This window comes from Oncorhynchus nerka, linkage group LG24 (assembly GCF_034236695.1).
Source record: "Oncorhynchus nerka isolate Pitt River linkage group LG24, Oner_Uvic_2.0, whole genome shotgun sequence".
NCBI lineage: Eukaryota > Metazoa > Chordata > Actinopteri > Salmoniformes > Salmonidae > Oncorhynchus > Oncorhynchus nerka.
Genome location: NC_088419.1, coordinates 69,731,029 through 69,748,561, shown reverse-complemented (window position 1 = coordinate 69,748,561; position 17,533 = coordinate 69,731,029). Strand labels below are relative to the sequence as shown.

Below are 17,533 nucleotides of genomic sequence, written 5' to 3'. Positions count from 1 at the left end.
CTTCTCTGTATATATCAACGATGTCGCTCTTGCTGTGGGTGATTCCCTGATTCACCTCCACGCAGACAACACCATTCTGTATACATCTGGCCCTTCTTTGAACACTGTGTTAACTAACTTCCAAACGAGCTTCAATGCCATACAACACTCCTCCCATGGCCTCCGACTGCTCTTAAACGCTAGTAAAACCAAATGCATGCTTTTCAACTGTTCGCTGCTCGCACTCGCCCGCCTGACTAGCATCACTACTCTGGATGGTTCTTACTTAGAATATGTGGACAACGGGGATTGGAGGGACGCCATGTGCGACTGACGTGTTTTACGTTTGCTCCCGTGGTATTCTTAAAGTTTATGTGAATTCTGCAGCAGAACCATATTTATTTTCAAATATTCGTTTGGTGATCCCTTTCCGTAAAAACCAAGACTACTTTGCTTCCGAATGTCAGCATGTCGATGAAACATAAGGCCAAAAGCATGACTTTGAGAAAACCCGGCCTACAAGACCAATTCTCATGATGTCACGTTCTGACCTTATTTCGTTTGTTATTTATTGTTTTGTTCAGTGTTCTAGTACGTCATTAAAAGCTATGAACACTTACCACGCTGCGCATTGGTCCTCCTCTCTTTCTCCCAACGACGATCGTTACACATCGCCCTCTCTTGAGTCTGAGGGCCCAGGGACTCACACTTTACCCGGGGGTGCAGCTTGGCCTGGCGGTGCTGAAATGAACATTCTCGAGGCCGTCAAACTACTACGCTCTGAGATAGTTGAAATGAAAACGGAGGTTGTTGCTACGATTGAGGCCCGAATACAGGAGGTTTCTGATACTTTAAAAGCAGATCTAACCATCCTGCGGAACGAGACGGTGCCAGCAATCACATTACTCAAAACAACAACAGCGTCGCACACTACAATGATTGCAGCACTGGAGATCTCCGCAACCAATGTCTCCGACTTAGCTACATCCCTGGAGGCTGACGTGAAACGCCTAGCTGCGGATTTGAAAAAGGTGAAGGAGAACTGTGTGAGTTTAGAGGGATTCTCTCGCTGCAACAACCTGAGACTTGAATCGGTCCCAGAGTCAGCGGAAATGCCTCGCGCCACGGATTTCGTTCTGGACTGCTGAAGGATGTTCTTGCCTTAGATGAAAAGCCCCTGATTGATCGTGCCCACTGGTCGCTGCGCCCAAAGCCCAGGGACGGGGAGAGGCCCCGTGACATAATTCTTCGAGTGCACTTTTTCCATGAGAAGATGGAGATTCTCAGACGAGCCCGCAATACCACTCTGAACTTTCAAGGACAGAGCTTCTCCATCTACCAGGACTACTCCCCCACTGTTTCCAGGCAGTGCGCAGCTTTCGGACAGGCCAAACGACTACTTCGGGACCATCCAGGTGTGAAGTATGGACTGCGATTCCCGGCCCGGAAGGAGTAATGTCATCAAAATGAGTGTGTTGCCAAAATTTTTATATTTATTTCAATGTTTACCCATTTTTATGAATTGTTCAGTTCTAATGTTGTCATTCTGTCTTTTTAGTTTTTTTTGCTGTACTTTTTTCAAACATCTACCACCATACATTATTACTCTGAGACAAGTTATTCTGGGGTTTTTGGGCGCTCATTGGGATTTCAACTGTAAAATGTCCCCAGTTCTTGACAAGTCCTCACGAACAACTACAGGCCCATCTAAATGTGCCCTACTTATTCAAACCTTTCTTCAGAAATATGCTATGTTTGAGGCCTGGTGTTTCCTACATCCTACAGATAGACAGTATTCCTTTTATTCTCATGTTCATCAAACATACTCCCGGATTGATTACTTCTTTTTGGACAAAAAACTTCTGCCTAACCTTCGACAGTGTACTTACGAGAGTATTGTTATCTCTGACCATTCGCCATTAGTGCTTGAATTAGAGTTTCCCCAGCGACCTCCTATGTGTTATCAATGGCATCTTAACCCCATTTTACTCTCAGATAAGAAGTTTGTCAATTTCATTTCTTCTGAAATCACCTTATTCCTAGAAACTAATTCAACACCAGGTATGTCCTGCTCTACCATATGGGAGTCTCTCAAAGCATACCTACGTGGCCAAATGATTTCTTATACAGCCAACCAAAACAGCGACTTCGGGACCTGAGCGAGTCCATAGCCACATTGGATGAGAAGTATGCTCCGGATCCTTCCTCTGATCTGCATAAAGAGCGCCAACTACTCCATTCTGAATTTAAAGAGCTTTCTACCAGGAAAGCTGAACAGTTACTCTTGCGAGCTCGGTACAGAGTGTATGAACAAGGCGACAAGGCCAGTAAACTCCTTGCACATCAGATCCTTAAATCTGAGGCCTCACGTTTAATCCCACAAATAAGGACCCCGTCTGGTGCCACCACAGTTATACATAAAGAGATCAATGATCAATTCAAACAATTTTACTCTGCGCTATACACCTCTGAATCCCCTCAAGACCCTTTGCTGATTGATTCCTTCTTTAATGGCTTGAATATGCCTTCAATTGATACAGACTCCCATGACTATCTAGAAGAAGAATTTACACCTGCTCTGGATAAGAGCGTCTGCTAAATGACTTAAATGTCTTAAATGTGAGGAGATTGCAACAACAGTGTCCGCAATGAAAAGTGGTAAATCACCGGGTCCGGACGGTTTTCCAACCGAATTTTACAGGACGTTTTCTGGTCTGCTTTGCACATTCTTGTCTCGACTATTTGCAGAGTGCCTTAATACCTCAAAGCTACTGCCTAGTCTTTATCAGGCTTCAATTTCATTACTATTAATGAAAAACAAAGACCCCCTGGAATGTGGATCCTATCGCCCAATCTCGCTTTTAAACTGTGATTACAAAATCCTAGCCAAGCTTTTAGCCATCTGTATGGAAGGCTCGCTACACCAAGTAATACACTCTGACCAGACTGGCTTTGTGAGAAATAGGCATTTGTTTTTCAATATTAGGCGCCTTATGAATATACTGTACTCCCCAGCGTCGGAGGACCCTGAGATGGTGGTCTCACTTGATGTGGAAAAAGCGTTTGACCGTGTTGAGTGGGATTACCTAACAGCTGCCCTTTATAGATTTGGCTTTGGCCCCAAATTCATTGCGTGGATAAAGATTCTTTATTTTCCCCCCATGGCTTCGGTACGGACTAACAACTTGTCCTCTGACTATTTTCCCTTGCACCGCGGATCCAGACAGGGTTGCCCACTCTCCCCCTTGTTGTTTGCTTTGGCAATCGAGCCTTTCGGCCTTGCACTACGCTCTAATGATGCCATTCAAGGAATAATCAGGATGGGCTTAGAGCAGAATGTCTCGCTATATGCTGACGACCTCCTTTAGTTTATCTCTAACCCTGATACCTCATAGCCACGTGCCTTATCTGTTCTTAAAATGTTTGGATCAATCTCAGGGTACAAGCTGAATCTAGGCAAGAGATAGCTTTTTCCTGTAAACAAGGCTGCTTTAAAGTGCTCTTTTACAAGTTCTCAGTTTAGGATTATCCGGGATCAATTCACCTACTTGGGAGTTAAAGTGACAAGGAAATATTCAAATTTGTTTCAGGAAAACTTTGTTGCTCTAGCAGACAGTTTGAAACAATCTTTTACTTTTTGGAATTTACTACCTCTTTCCCTTATCGGAAGGAGTAATGTCATCAAAATGAGTGTGTTGCCAAAATTTTTATATTTATTTCAATATTTACCCATTTTTATTACAAAATATGTTTTTATTTCACTGGATCAAACATTCATGCATTTTATTTGGGATGGCAAGGTACCACGGATTGGTAGAAAACATTTACAGAAGCCTAAGTCATTGGGGAGTTTAGCTCTACCAAATTTTCAGACATACTATTGGGCTGCAAATTTCAGAACCCTTCTGTACTGGCTGCAGACTGATCCTACTGGCCCTAGACCACTCTGGGTCCAGATGTAGTCTGAATCGTGTAAACCTGCAGCACTTTCTTCTGTCTTGTGCTCGTCTCTCCCAGTGTCCCTAGGCAAAAGGTGTGTCAACCTAATTGTAAAGCAGTCTCTTAAAATTTGGAATCAGTTCCGTTTAGCCTTTAGCCTCCGAGGCTTTTCTCTATCAGGCCCAATCAATCAGAACATTTTATTTCCTCCATCTTTGAATGATGGGGCTTTTGGCATCTGGCACTCACTAGCATCTGGCACTCACAACTACAAATACCTAGGTGTCTGGCTAGACTGTAAACTCTCCTTCATTTTAAACATCGCCAATCCAAAATTAAATGTAGAATCGGCTTCCTATTTCGCAGCAAAGCATCCTTCACTCACGCTGCCAAACATACCCTCGTAAAACTGACTATCCTACCGATCCTCGACTTCGACGATGTCATTTACAAAATAGCTTCCAAAACTCTACTCAGCAAACTGGATGCAGTCTATCACAGTGTCATCCGTTTTGTCACCAAAGCCCCTTATACCACCCACCACTGCGACCTGTATGCTCTAGTCGGCTGGCCATCGCTACATATTCGTCGCCAGACCCACTGGCTCCAGGTCATCTATAAGTCTATGCCTTATCTCAGCTCACTGGTCACGATAACAACACCCACCCGCAGCACGTGCTCCAGCAGGTATATCTCACTGGTCATCCCCAAAGCCAACACCTCCTTTGGCCGCTATTCCTTCCAGTTCTCTGCTGCCAATGACTGGAACGAATTGCAAAAATCGCTAAAGATGGAGACTTTTATTTCCCTCACCAACTTTAAACATCAGCTATCTGAGCCGCTTACCGGTCGCTGCAGCTGTAAATAGCCCATCTGTAAATAGCCCACCCAATCTACTTTCCTCATCCCCATATTGTTTTTATGTACTTTTCTGCTATTTTGCACACCAGTATATCTACTTGAACATCATCATATGCTCATCTATCACTCCAGTGTTAATCTGCTAAATTGTAATTACTTCACTACTATGGCCTATTTATTGCCTACCTCCTCACGCCATTTGCACACACTGTATATTGACTTTCTTTTTTTTCTATTGTGTTATTGACTGTACGCTTGTTTATTCCATGTATAACTCTGTGTTGTTGTCTGTTTCGAACTGCTTTGCTTTATCTTGGCCAGGTCGCAGTTGTAAATGAGAACTTGTTCTCAACTGGCCGACCTGGTTAAATAAAGGTGAAATAAATAAAAGAAATGAATGGTTATAAAGGCATTCTTATGGAAAGATCGAAGCATTTAGGAATGTAACCTCCATGGGTTAGGCAACAGGACACCCCTCTAAATCCCCCAGTGCCAGCATACTACCCCCTTTCTACTTCTGCTTATCTCTGTTAATGACATTCACATCATGATGAAGCACAAATGCATATCCCCTATCCAAAACATTACACACAGGAAGGAAGCGAAAGACAGGAGACGCGTATGGAATTTGAGGAATTCCTGGTCGGACACTGTTTATAGAAATGATAAATTCATGGAGGAGGGCCTGCTTCCTGGAATAGGATGTGCAGAGCCATGACAGAGGGGAGAAAGTAACAAGGGATTACTGTGAAAAATGTGTTAGGGAAATAACTTGCGTGTTTTTCCGGTCTCAACCAAGATACAGTATGGTGATGGTGGCCCACCCAAAGATCCTTTCTTAAGGTCTGCTGCCTCCAGTTTCCCCCTTTGTACTTAAAAGGTCAGAACTGTGCTGTACACAATTAGATGACATCAGTTATGGGTCTCTAAGTATGTCTGCAATGAGTTATAACAACCCCCATCCTGAAATAGACTCTGCTAAATGTGGTGTTACCTGCTAAATGTGGTGTTAAAGTAGCTTTAAAGCAGCACTAACTGCAGCCTGCTCCCTGACACCTCCACTATGGCAGAACGAAATAACATCGCTCCCGCCTGATGGAAATGGTAATTCTGCTCGTCATCTGGGAATTGACATTCATTCTCAGCTGTGTGTTTTCTAAACAGCCCCTTTACACTCTCTCCCCTCCTCTCTCTCCCCCTGCTCCCTCCCAGCTCTCTCTCTTCCCCTCTGCATCCTGATCTGCTCTCACTGTCTGGCTCTCTGCGTTTGATGGTTGTCACCTCCCTGCTTCTTCTTTCCAACAATCCTATACTGTGAAACACTCTGCACCCTGAAAACAGTGCTGTGAATATTAAACTGTCTCATTCCCATCACGTAAAGCTTTTCCCTGCTCTCTCTCTACCTTCCACCGACCACACGTACTCTCTCTCTCTACCTTCCACCGACCACACGTACTCTCTCTCTCTACCTTCCACCGACCACACGTACTCTCTCTCTCTACCTTCCACCGACCACACGTACTCTCTCTCTCTACCTTCCACCGACCACACGTACTCTCTCTCTCTACCTCCCACCGACCACACGTACTCTCTCTCTCTACCTTCCACCGACCACACGTACTCTCTCTCTCTTGCTCTCTCTGCCTACCACCGACAACACGTACTCTCTCTTTCTACCTTCCACCGACCACACATACTCTCTCTCTCTACCTTCCACCGACCACACGTACTCTCTCTCTCTTGCTCTCTCTACCTTCCACCGACAACACGTACTCTCTCTCTCTTGCTCTCTCTACCTTCCACCGACCACACGTACTCTCTCTCTCTACCTTCCACCGACCACACGTACTCTCTCTCTCTACCTTCCACCGACCACACGTACTCTCTCTCTCTTGCTCTCTCTACCTTCCACCGACCACACGTACTCTCTCTCTCTTGCTCTCTCTATCTTCCACCGACAACACGTACTCTCTCTCTCTTGCTGTCTCTACCTTCCACCGACCACACGTACTCTCTCTCTTTCTTGCTGTCTCTACCTTCCACCGACCACTCTTTCTGAAACACGTACTCTCTTGCTCACTCTCTGGCTCTAATATCGAATTCAGGATATTATTACGTTAAACCCCTTTGCACTCCTTCCACCAAAATGTATACAGTACATATACACACACACAGACCCCATGTATATTTATGCTTACTGAGAAAAAGCATGTACCTGGAGAGGCATAAGCGTGTTACTGTTACTGTCTGTTCGGAACATGTTCTCCTCCATCCAGGACTTGGGGCCCATGGAGCCGGCGGAGCGGGGGAACTTGGGAGGTGCAATGACGTTACTGGGGAAGGGCTTCTTCATGGGGGAAACCTGGCTGACAGAGCCCGGGATGCCCATGCCTCCACCACGACGGTGGTCCCGACCCCAGGACATATTCCCAGAGCCCCAGCCACTCCCCTGGTGACTGCCAGTCCAGGGAGACTGCTTCACCATGGACTGAGGAGAGAGAGAGAGAGAGAGGGGGAGAGAGAGAGAGAGAGAGAGAGAGAGAGAGAGAGAGAGAGAGAGAGAGAAAGGGAAGGAGGGGTAAGAGACCCAATGTGAAATTGTGTGTTGTTGAAATAATATTTATTGTTTGTATTTGATGTGTTTCTTTGATCCTGTGTTTCTCCCTCTGCCACAGTTTACCATTTCCTGTGTTTCTCCCTCTGCCACAGTTTACCATTTCCTGTGTTTCTCCCTCTGCCACAGTCTACCATTTCCTGTGTTTCTCCCTCTGCCACAATCTACTATGACCTGGTCCTGTGTTTCTCCCTCTGCCACAGTCTACAATTTCCTGTGTTTCTCCCTCTGCCACAGTCTACTATGACCTGGTCCTGTGTTTCTCCCTCTGCCACAGTCTACTATGACCTGGTCCTGTGTTTCTCCCTCTGCCACAGTCTACTATGACCTGGTCCTGTGTTTCTCCCTCTGCCACAGTCTACTATGACCTGGTCCTGTGTTTCTCCCTCTGCCACAGTCTACTATGACCTGGTCCTGTGTTTCTCCCTCTGCCACAGTCTACTATGACCTGGTCCTGTGTTTCTCCCTCTGCCACAGTCTACCATTTCCTGTGTTTCTCCCTCTGCCACAGTCTACTATGACCTGGTCCTGTGTTTATCCCTCTGCCACAGTCTACTATAACCTGGTCCTGTGTTTCTCCCTCTGCCACAGTCTACTATGACCTGGTCCTGTGTTTATCCCTCTGCCACAGTCTACTATGACCTGGTCCTGTGTTTATCCCTCTGCCACAGTCTACTATGACCTGGTCCTGTGTTTATCCCTCTGCCACAGTCTACTATGACCTGGTCCTGTGTTTCTCCCTCTGCCACAGTCTACTATGACCTGGTCCTGTGTTTATCCCTCTGCCACAGTCTACTATGACCTGGTCCTGTGTTTATCCCTCTGCCACAGTCTACTATGACCTGGTCCTGTGTTTCTCCCTCTGCCACAGTCTACTATGACCTGGTCCTGTGTTTATCCCTCTGCCACAGTCTACTATGACCTGGTCCTGTGTTTATCCCTCTGCCACAGTCTACTATGACCTGGTCCTGTGTTTCTCCCTCATTACTCTCTCTCTCTCTGTCTGTCTCCACTATACATCCACACTGACACCACCAACGTCCATTACTGTCTATCTCTGTCTGTCTGTCTCCACCAACGTCCATTACTGTCTATCTCTGTCTGTCTGTCTCCACCAACGTCCATTACTCTCTCTCTCTATGACACTCAGGACTAGGATGACCACTGTGTCTGTCTGTCTGTCTGGCTATGACACTCAGGGCTAGAAGAACCACTGTGTCTGTCTGTCTGGCTATGACACTCAGGACGAGAAGGACCCTGTGTCTGTCTGTCTGTCTGTCTGTCTGTCTGTCTGTCTGTCTGTCTGTCTGTCTGTCTGTCTGTCTGTCTGTCTGTCTGTCTCCACCATACATCCACACTGGCACCACCAACGTTCATTACTGTCTATCTCTGTCTGTCTGTCTCCACCAACGTTCATTACTGTCTATCTCTGTCTGTCTGTCTGTCTCCACCAACGTTCATTACTGTCTCTCTCTGTCTGTCTCCACCATACATCCACACTGACACCACCAATATTCATTACTCTCTGTCTGTCTGTCTGTCTGTCTGTCTGTCTGTCTGTCTGTCTGTCTGTCTGTCTGTCTGTCTGTCTGTCTGTCTGTCTGTCTGTCTGTCTGTCTGTCTCCACCAAACATCCACACTGACACCACCAACTCTCTCATGCACACACTCAAATGCTGTCATGCAGCAGTCTCCAGCCCCCTACCCTATGCTGTATGTATGTACAGCTCTTGATGCCAATAGCACTTTGGAGCCTGCAAATAGGAGTCATGAAATCTCCCTTGTGACTGAGAGCAAATCTATTGCTGCAGTGGGGATGTTCTTTCTAGCTGACACAGGCAGGCCACCGTATAGCATCACCCCACCCCCATGATGAGGGCTATGTGTATAGGCTCTGGTTATCAGATATACGCCCCCATCAAGTAAAATCCCATGACCCCCAATGTCAGTAGAGCCTCTCTCTGCCTCTCTGACTTCAGATAGAGAGCATCAGCCTGAACCAGTGATAAGTGATGCCCTGCTCTGTGCCAGCCTCAAGCAGAGAACAAAAGTCAGATTCAGTGATGCTCCCTTGTTTGCCTCTCACCCCTCCCTCCCTGTCCGCCTCCCCTGCCCTGCTACTGAGGGAGAAACTATGCATACAGATGTAGGATCTTCATTTGATCACCCTGTTGCAGGAGAACTTTCCTGCAATGCGGCACATTTAAAACTTGTGGTGTATTTGAAGTTTAAAAAGGCTTCTGAAGTTCGTAATTCCCACTTTGAAAATTCAGACTTGATTTTCCCTTAAGAAAAACGTATCAAGCCCTATAAAAATGTCTATAAATAATTCCCCTTCCCTGTTGCTGTATGATTATTTTCTTGCTGTAGCAAACTGGCTCAAATTAAGATCCTACATCTGTATAGCAGCAGTTATCTGTATAACAGAGGACACGACAAATGCATTACAGATTAAACCTATTTGCCTTCTATGATCATGGGTTTAGATTGATGAAAGGTACACACACACACACACACACCCAAAGAGAGATAGCTGCTTTTCAGGTCATGCCTTATCTCAGCAGTGTCACATGAGAAGGTCCTAGCCATTAGGAGTGCTGGTTGGCAGTTTCTCCATAATGGTTTTGGGGGTTGAGGCAGGCCTGAAACTGTTTGCGGTAGGTTAACTGACAACTGGAGAAGACAAGCCAGTGTGGGGTTCGTCTATGAATACTGCAGTCAGTCCCTCCCCTGCCCTACCCTAGCCGGGCAGCCCTTCTACATGGACCTTCTGTCCCGGGAGCACAGGGCCACATTCGTTTTCATTATCATAACTGGGTTTATGCACTTCTGCATAGTAACATGTAATAACATATATGTATAACCATGGCTTGAACCCAATACAATCTAAGAGGTGTGTATAAGCCTAGTAGCATACGTTAGCTTTACAAAAATGATGATATTATCTCCCACCTCTTTAACAGCTTCTTTCTATCTGTCATTTTAAAGGCTCAATCCTCTATTCTATGGGGATGCTGATGTGGGGTTTTCATGTGAACAGGTGAATAGAGCTCACCTGGTGGTGGTGGTTGTAGTTGTTCCTCTGCTGCAGGAAGGCGCCCTGCTGGTGCTGATGATGGTGCTGGGGGTGCATCTGGGGGCTGACGGGGGACCTGCGGCTCTGCTGCTGCGGCTGCTGGTGGGCGTTGATCTGGGGTGAGAACTGGCTGCTGAAGCCCTGCACGTTAATCCCTGGGCATGGATTAGTCGACACCGGAGAAAAACTCTGGAAGAAGGCCGGGTTGATAGACGAGGGGATACCGGGATAGAAGCTGTTGTCTGGGTCGGTATGAGGCAACTGATTAATCGCGTTTGAGTGGTGGATAGGGTTGGCCGAGTTAGAAACGGGTGGTGGTGGAGAGCTGGTCTGAACGGACCACGGGGTTCCGAATCCAGGAAGGGGAGGTGAAGCTGAGGCGCCACTCGGGTTCTGCATCTCTTGGTTCTGGAGGTTCGGAAAACCGCCCCCGAGTCCTCCGGACAACATATTGCCGGTGCTACTGCCATTGCCGTTATTTATATGGTGGGTGATGGGGGAGTCCATTTGGATCCTAACCTTGTTTGGATTTACGGAAGTCGGCGATGGCAACGCGGCAGTCTCCACATCGGCTTCAACCTCCTCCACTGGCTAGCGGCTGATTTGTCCCGGTCTGGAGTATGCGCTGCGCTCGGGTTCGATGGAGACTTGAGCGGTGAAAGGCTGCCTCTGCGGCAGGTGACTGAATTTTCCTTGGGGTGGGGGCGATTCAGTGCAGCCAAACTCAGCTCTCTGACTTAACTGCTGATGTATTTTCCGGTCGTGCTGAAGGTCACAGATAGACTGCGTCGGGCAAAAATGACCAAAATATGGAAAATCTGGATTCTGGTTCAGGTGGTTGTGGAGGAAGTGAGGGCTCCTCCTAGCTGGTTGTTGGTTTGGTTTGGTTGCTGTATCCCGGTTTTATTGATTGTGTTGTTGTTGCTGCTGTAGTTTTCCGCTGTTGACTAGGGTCGTTGTTCGGTTGTCACCCCCACAGACTCATTCTGCATGTTTTGCCGATGCGCAGCAGCTGACAGGAACAGTGGGGACAAGGCAGCGAGGCTACTGCGCGAAACCAAGGGTGAGCCGGGGCACAACTGGACGATGGAAACCGCAGAAGAGGAGGAGCATTATATGATCAGAAAGCGCGTCCGTCGAGAAGGGTATAGTTGTGTCCAATGGTCGCTGTCTGTAATAAACCGAACCCGTAATCATCCATTTATTTATGTAAAAATATGTATTTGGACGAAGTTTTTTCAATTCTCCGCCTAGAACAAGAGAACACAGTGCAGAATAGATGCGTCGACAAAGAAGTAGCCTAACGAGAGAGGAGGGGTTTGTCTCTGTTCAGTCGGCGTTTTCAACAATTAATATTATGTTCTTATTTTAAAATCGGTTAATATAGGCCCCTATTTATAAATATATCCGGTTATATTGTAGCCTGCGCAATCCAATCCTGACTGACCGTGTACCCCTCCTCTCGTTACCGGCCGGGCTGCTGCGGCAGCGGATTAAAGGTCCCCAGTGAATGACGCCTACGTCACGTCCGCATCATGTTCTGTTCTGACCCTCGTTTCGCCCTTTGTAGTGAATGAATGCTGCTGAGCCCTTCTACCGGCCGGAGCTGTAAAGAACACCGCATTGTTTACGTCATTCTTTCCTTATTCACAAGGTCCAGTATTTCATCATGATGTCCTGAATATTAAGCTTTAAATTTCATTTCTGAGTTTGTTTTATCTACTGCAGGTTTGGGCAGAATGAGCACATCCAGTGTAGCTTGACATGGACAGGAGCTCACTGGAGCAGAGTACCGGCACCTCAAATGTTCTACTGCTTGACCTCCTATTCCTTTTATTGAATATTAGCTCAAAAGTATTGTGGAGTTCCTGCTCCTAAATATAAACAGTAGGCCTACCAGATCCCAAAATGTGTACCAGCACCTAATTCAGTCCAAGTCAAGAACTGATCCAGTCCCCTATGTCAGATACCCCAACCCCCACCATCGTTAGTCCAAAATCCGGCAGATGGTGATATTGAGTCATTTCATTTGACTGTCCAAAGGGAATATGCAGCTGGCTATACATTCTCCATTTAGGCTGCAAAGGCGTCGATTTCCTCCTTAACTCCATTTAATGGCATAGGAAAATGCATACTTTCTTTCTTTAACACAACACACATGATCATAATCAGAAGTGGCTATACCTTTTCAAAGCTTTATAAAGTGCTGTTTAATGGATTTAAACATTAGAGTCTGTGTTGATCCAGTCACTGAATGGGGCGTTTCCCTGGGTCAGTATTTGCATTCAATCTCATCAATCTGTAAATGATTGCTGGTAGAAAGTCTATCTAGTTACTACCTCCAATACTGATGGTTTGTGTTGATGAAAGGGACCAAGAACTCAAACGATTGTGAAGATCATTGGGTGTCTGTTGCGTTTAAACCTGCATAGAGACTGCATTTAACATGGTATACACAGAATATGGACTTGGTATTTTACCAAATAGGGCTTTCTTCTGTATACCACCCCTACCTTGTCACAACGCATCTGATTGGCTCAAACCCATTCATTAAGAAGGAAAGAAATTCCACAAATTAGCTTTTAACAAGGCACACCTGTTAATATAAATGCATTCCAGGTGACTACCTCATGAAGCTGTTTGAGAGAATGCCAAGTGTGTGCAAAGCTGTCATCAAGGCAAAAGTTGGCTACTTTGAAGAATCTAAAATCATTTTTTATTTGTTTAACACTTTTTTGGTTATTACATGATTCCAAATGTGTTATTTCATAGTTTTTATGTCTTCACTATTATTATAGAATGTAGAAAATAGTAAAAATAAAGAAAAATCTTTGAATGAATAGGTGTGTCCAAACCTTTGGCTGGTACTGTACATATATACAGTATATATCATCTGACATAATGAGGAGGAATATCACCGAACCACACTGGTGTGTGTCATAGTCAACATTCCATTTGCTGAGCACCTAACAATCACTTACATACACATACGTACATACAGGGCTAGTTTCTTAGGTAAACATCTGTCGTTCTGCTCCTGAGCAAGGCAGTTAACCCACTGTTCCCCGGGTGCCGATGATGTGGATGTCAATTAAGACAGCCCCCTGCACCTCTTTGATTCAGAGGGGTCGGGTTAAATGCGGAAGACACATTTCAGTTGAATACATTCAGTTGTACAACTGACTAGGTATCTCCCTTTCCCCTTTCCCTTTCTCATTCCATGACCTTTCACCCCCAAAATGTATTATATCCATGTAATAAAAGTATGACATCTGCAATAAAGATTTTGTGACAGATATGCAACCTATCAGAATCTGAGGAAATCTTGAGATCAACACAAGCAAAGGCTGCCACTATAACACATTGGTATCGGACCACAACTGGCTGTATGATGCTTCACTCATTACGTTTTTTTCCAAAACAAAGAATTTCTCTCCAGTGATCTCTTACTTATCTCATTAAGCAACAGAGGTTACTCTTCTCTGTCCTCGTTGCACTTTCAACTGTTTAGTTGGTAAGTAGACACCATCTGTACCCCACCAACCCTCCCCCCATGTGTCCCAGAAGGGACATCCCACCAGTGAGGGAAGGGGCAGGTGTGGCAGCCACTGAGGGTGCTGTGAAATCATATGGCTGTGATTACCCAGTCTGGGGTAAGTGGTGGGGGAGTGATGATGGGGCAGGCAGGCTGCCAGCTGTTAGTGCTGGCCCTCCTACACACCCACACACACTGATTAGACAGGGCCGGGGGAGGGGACCATGGCTGGGGCCTGGAGGGTGCTGTTGCAAGGGTGACTGGTGTGGGTTGTTCTCTGAGGCTCAGGCCTCCAACTGCCCTATCCCTGGGCTGGCAGTGGCACATGCAGAATATGACACCTAAATCCCAACCTCTAACCTACACATCTTATTCATTGTGTATTTTTATTTAACCTTTATTTAATGCCAAGTAAGTTAAGAACAAATTCTTATTTTACAATGGCGGCCTACCCTGGCCAAACCCTCCCCTAATCCGGACAATGCTGGACCAATTGTGCGCCGCCCAATGGGACTCCCGATCCGGCCGGTTGTGATACAGCCCGGGATTGAACCAGGGTCTGTAGTGACGCATGGAGCCCTGAGATGCATTGCCTTACACGGAACCCAAACCGGCTGCGCGCGCATGCACCATCGTGCATACATTTATTTTGTCCCCCTGGCCTACACCAAACGTGATTAGGACATGCAGGTTAAAATATCAAAACAAACTCTGAACCAATTACATTAATTTGGGACAGGTCGAAAAGAATTAAACATTTATGGCAATTTAGCTAGTTAGCTTGCACTTGCTAGCTAATTTGTCCTATGTAGCTAGCTTGCTGTTGCTAGCTAATTTGTCCTGGGATATAAACATTGAGTTGTTATTTTACCTGAAATGCACAAGGTCCTCTACTCTGAAAATTAATCCACACATAAAACGGTCAACCAAATCGTTTCTAGTCATCTCTCCTCCTTCCAGGTTTTTCATCTTTGAACTTATATGGTGATTGGCATCTAAACTTTCATACTATTACTACACCGAACGGCAACACAGTTCGTCTTTCAATCACCCACGTGGGCATAACCAATGAGATGGCACGTGGGTACCTGCTTCTATAAACCAATGAGGAGATGGGAGAGGCAGGACTTGCAGCACGATCTGCGTCAGAAATAGAACTGATTTCTATTTTAGCCCTTTGCAATGCAGACGCTCGTTGGCGCGCACGAGCAGTGTGGGTGCAATAATTGAATAACATAGATTTCTAAATTTATTTTGCAACACTCGCGCACGCGACGCGAGCGGTGTGGTCAGCCTATTAGACCGCTGCACCACTCGGGAGTCATCTAAACACAGACAGGCACAAAACACTAACCTTGGATGGCTCACACACAAACTCACATTTACACACAACTCAGTTTCGCATTAGCACAGTTGTAAAAAAACAAAATTGAACGACATGTAAAAAGCACTTGGTATACTCATATACACCATCAACACTTTCTATTCACACAAACACACACACACGTGTGTAAATGCGACTTACAAAACCAAACAGGTCTTAACATGGTTACATGGTTGGTTATAACGCTACCTTTGGCCATCACGGTACACCTGTCATGTTGATCTAGACCTATCTCAGATTTCATGGTGTGTGTTAGGCAAGCTCAAATTAGGCCTTGGTCTGGGTGGGTTCACTCTGTGACACAGTTCAGCTGCTGTAGTCACGGCAACAGGTAATCTGCATTTCCCTTTGTCAGTTTGATTACTCTATTTGACTCAGGGCCGTTTGTGTGTGTTTGTGTTGTAAGGGGTGGGGCGAGGTCGGGCATTGATCAGCTCATCCTGACAGACCTGTCCATCAAGCCTGATCCCTTTATTCCTGCATTGAAGTAGCATAGCCGATCATCTCTCAGATCCCTCCACCAGAACACAAGAAGTGTGTCACTTGTGTATCTGACGTCTTGTATTTCAGTTATGATGCTATTCTGTACAAAAATATGAACGCAACATGTAAAGTGTTGGTCCCATGTTTCATGAGTTAAAATAAAAGATACCAGGGATGTTCTATACACACAAAAAGCGTATTTCTCTAAAATGTTGTGCACAAATTTGTTTACATCTCTGTTAGTGAGCATTTCTCCTTTGCCAAGATAATCCATCCAATGGACAGGTGTGACATATCAAGAAGCTGATTAAACAGCATGATCATTACACAGGTGCACCTTGTGTTGGGGACAATAAAAGGCCACTCTAAAATGTGCAGTTTTGTTACACAACACAATGCCACAGATGTCTCAAGTTTTGAGGGAGCGTGCAATTGTCATGCTGAATGCAGGAATGTCCACCAGATTGGTTGACAGATCATTTTATGTTAATTTCTCTAACACAAGCTGCCTCCAATGTCATTTTAGAGAATTTGGCAGTACGTCCAACCAGCATCATAACCACAGACCACATGTAACCACGTCAGCTCAGGACCTTCACATCTGGTTTCTTCACCTGTGGGATCGTCTGAGACCAGCCACCCGGACAGCTGATGATATATGATGATATACAGTACATGTTCCCTGAAAGTTTGTAAGGTCATCTGGTGGTTTGTGGAAGTCTGTCTGAATGGTTGTCTTAAGGTCTCCTTAGGGTTTGTGGGAGGTTTTGTTCTGATTTGCAGCCAGCATGGCCTGCAGGAAGTGGCTGCCTTTGTTCCTTTAAATTGTCCCTTTGTTGTGTTTCTCTGGCCACTGAATAGTGTCTCTGTGCAGCTGACTGATAAAGCCTCTGAAACACCCACTGATGTCCTTCTGACATATTCTCAACCACATCTTATTTAGTCAAATATGTCACATTGTAATTGAGGTCATTCAGAAGCAGGATTGTTTTGTCAACAATTTTACAAAGAAACATTCTACAGACATTCTATTTACAAACAATAAGGAAAAGCAATGACAAGATCAATGATTTTCTAAATGAGACATTTTTACAGCAGTGTGGTAATTCTAGTTGACAAGGTCTGTCAACTTCAGGGATGTATATTCATGGCTATTAAAACGTTAATGTCATGATTAGAGTGAAACATATCCCATCAAGTCACCCAGTTGTGTTTGAACAGAAGTGTGACTTAGTTGTTCCTCTGGGATACAGAAGGCTATTCTACCTGACACAGAAACACTGACACACTGAGTAGCTAACATCAAACCTTGGGTAGAGGGGCCCAGTGAATGTAGAGTGGAATGTGTGTGTGTCAGAGTAGACGTCAGAATTTAGTAACCCTTCAACAATCAATCACTTTTTATAAGTATGTTTATAACAGAAAGGTCTTAATAAATAAATAAATAGATTAGACACTTGTGCAGAACTGATTGTTTGAATAGTGGCTAATGAGTCGATTATTAATTAATGAATGCAATTATTAGAAACTTGTGCAGACGTGATTAGTCGAGGAGGAGCTAATGAGTCGAGTCCCTGGGACCGGTCAAGTGTCTCTGTGAAATAAGACCAGCATTTTGGTGTGGCACACTGAACATGACCCTTCACTTTCTCTCCCTCATCT

General features: G+C 45.4%; 1 protein-coding gene across 3 annotated transcripts in view; it reads right to left on the bottom strand.

The window, feature by feature from the left end:
* LOC115108507 (cytoplasmic polyadenylation element-binding protein 2-like) overlaps positions 1–11,968 on the bottom strand; it is a 29,432-nt gene extending 17,464 nt beyond the window's left edge. For all 3 annotated transcript variants that reach the window (XM_029632911.2, XM_029632912.2, XM_029632913.2), the window contains exons 1-2: positions 10,449–11,968; positions 6,995–7,267 (exon numbers count right to left, since the gene is read on the bottom strand). In XM_029632911.2, the coding sequence (XP_029488771.1) occupies positions 6,995–7,267; positions 10,449–10,976 (801 nt within the window). In that variant the 5' untranslated portion in view covers positions 10,977–11,968. The remainder of the gene's footprint in view (positions 1–6,994; positions 7,268–10,448) is intronic.
* Between the last annotated feature and the right edge of the window lie 5,565 nt (positions 11,969–17,533).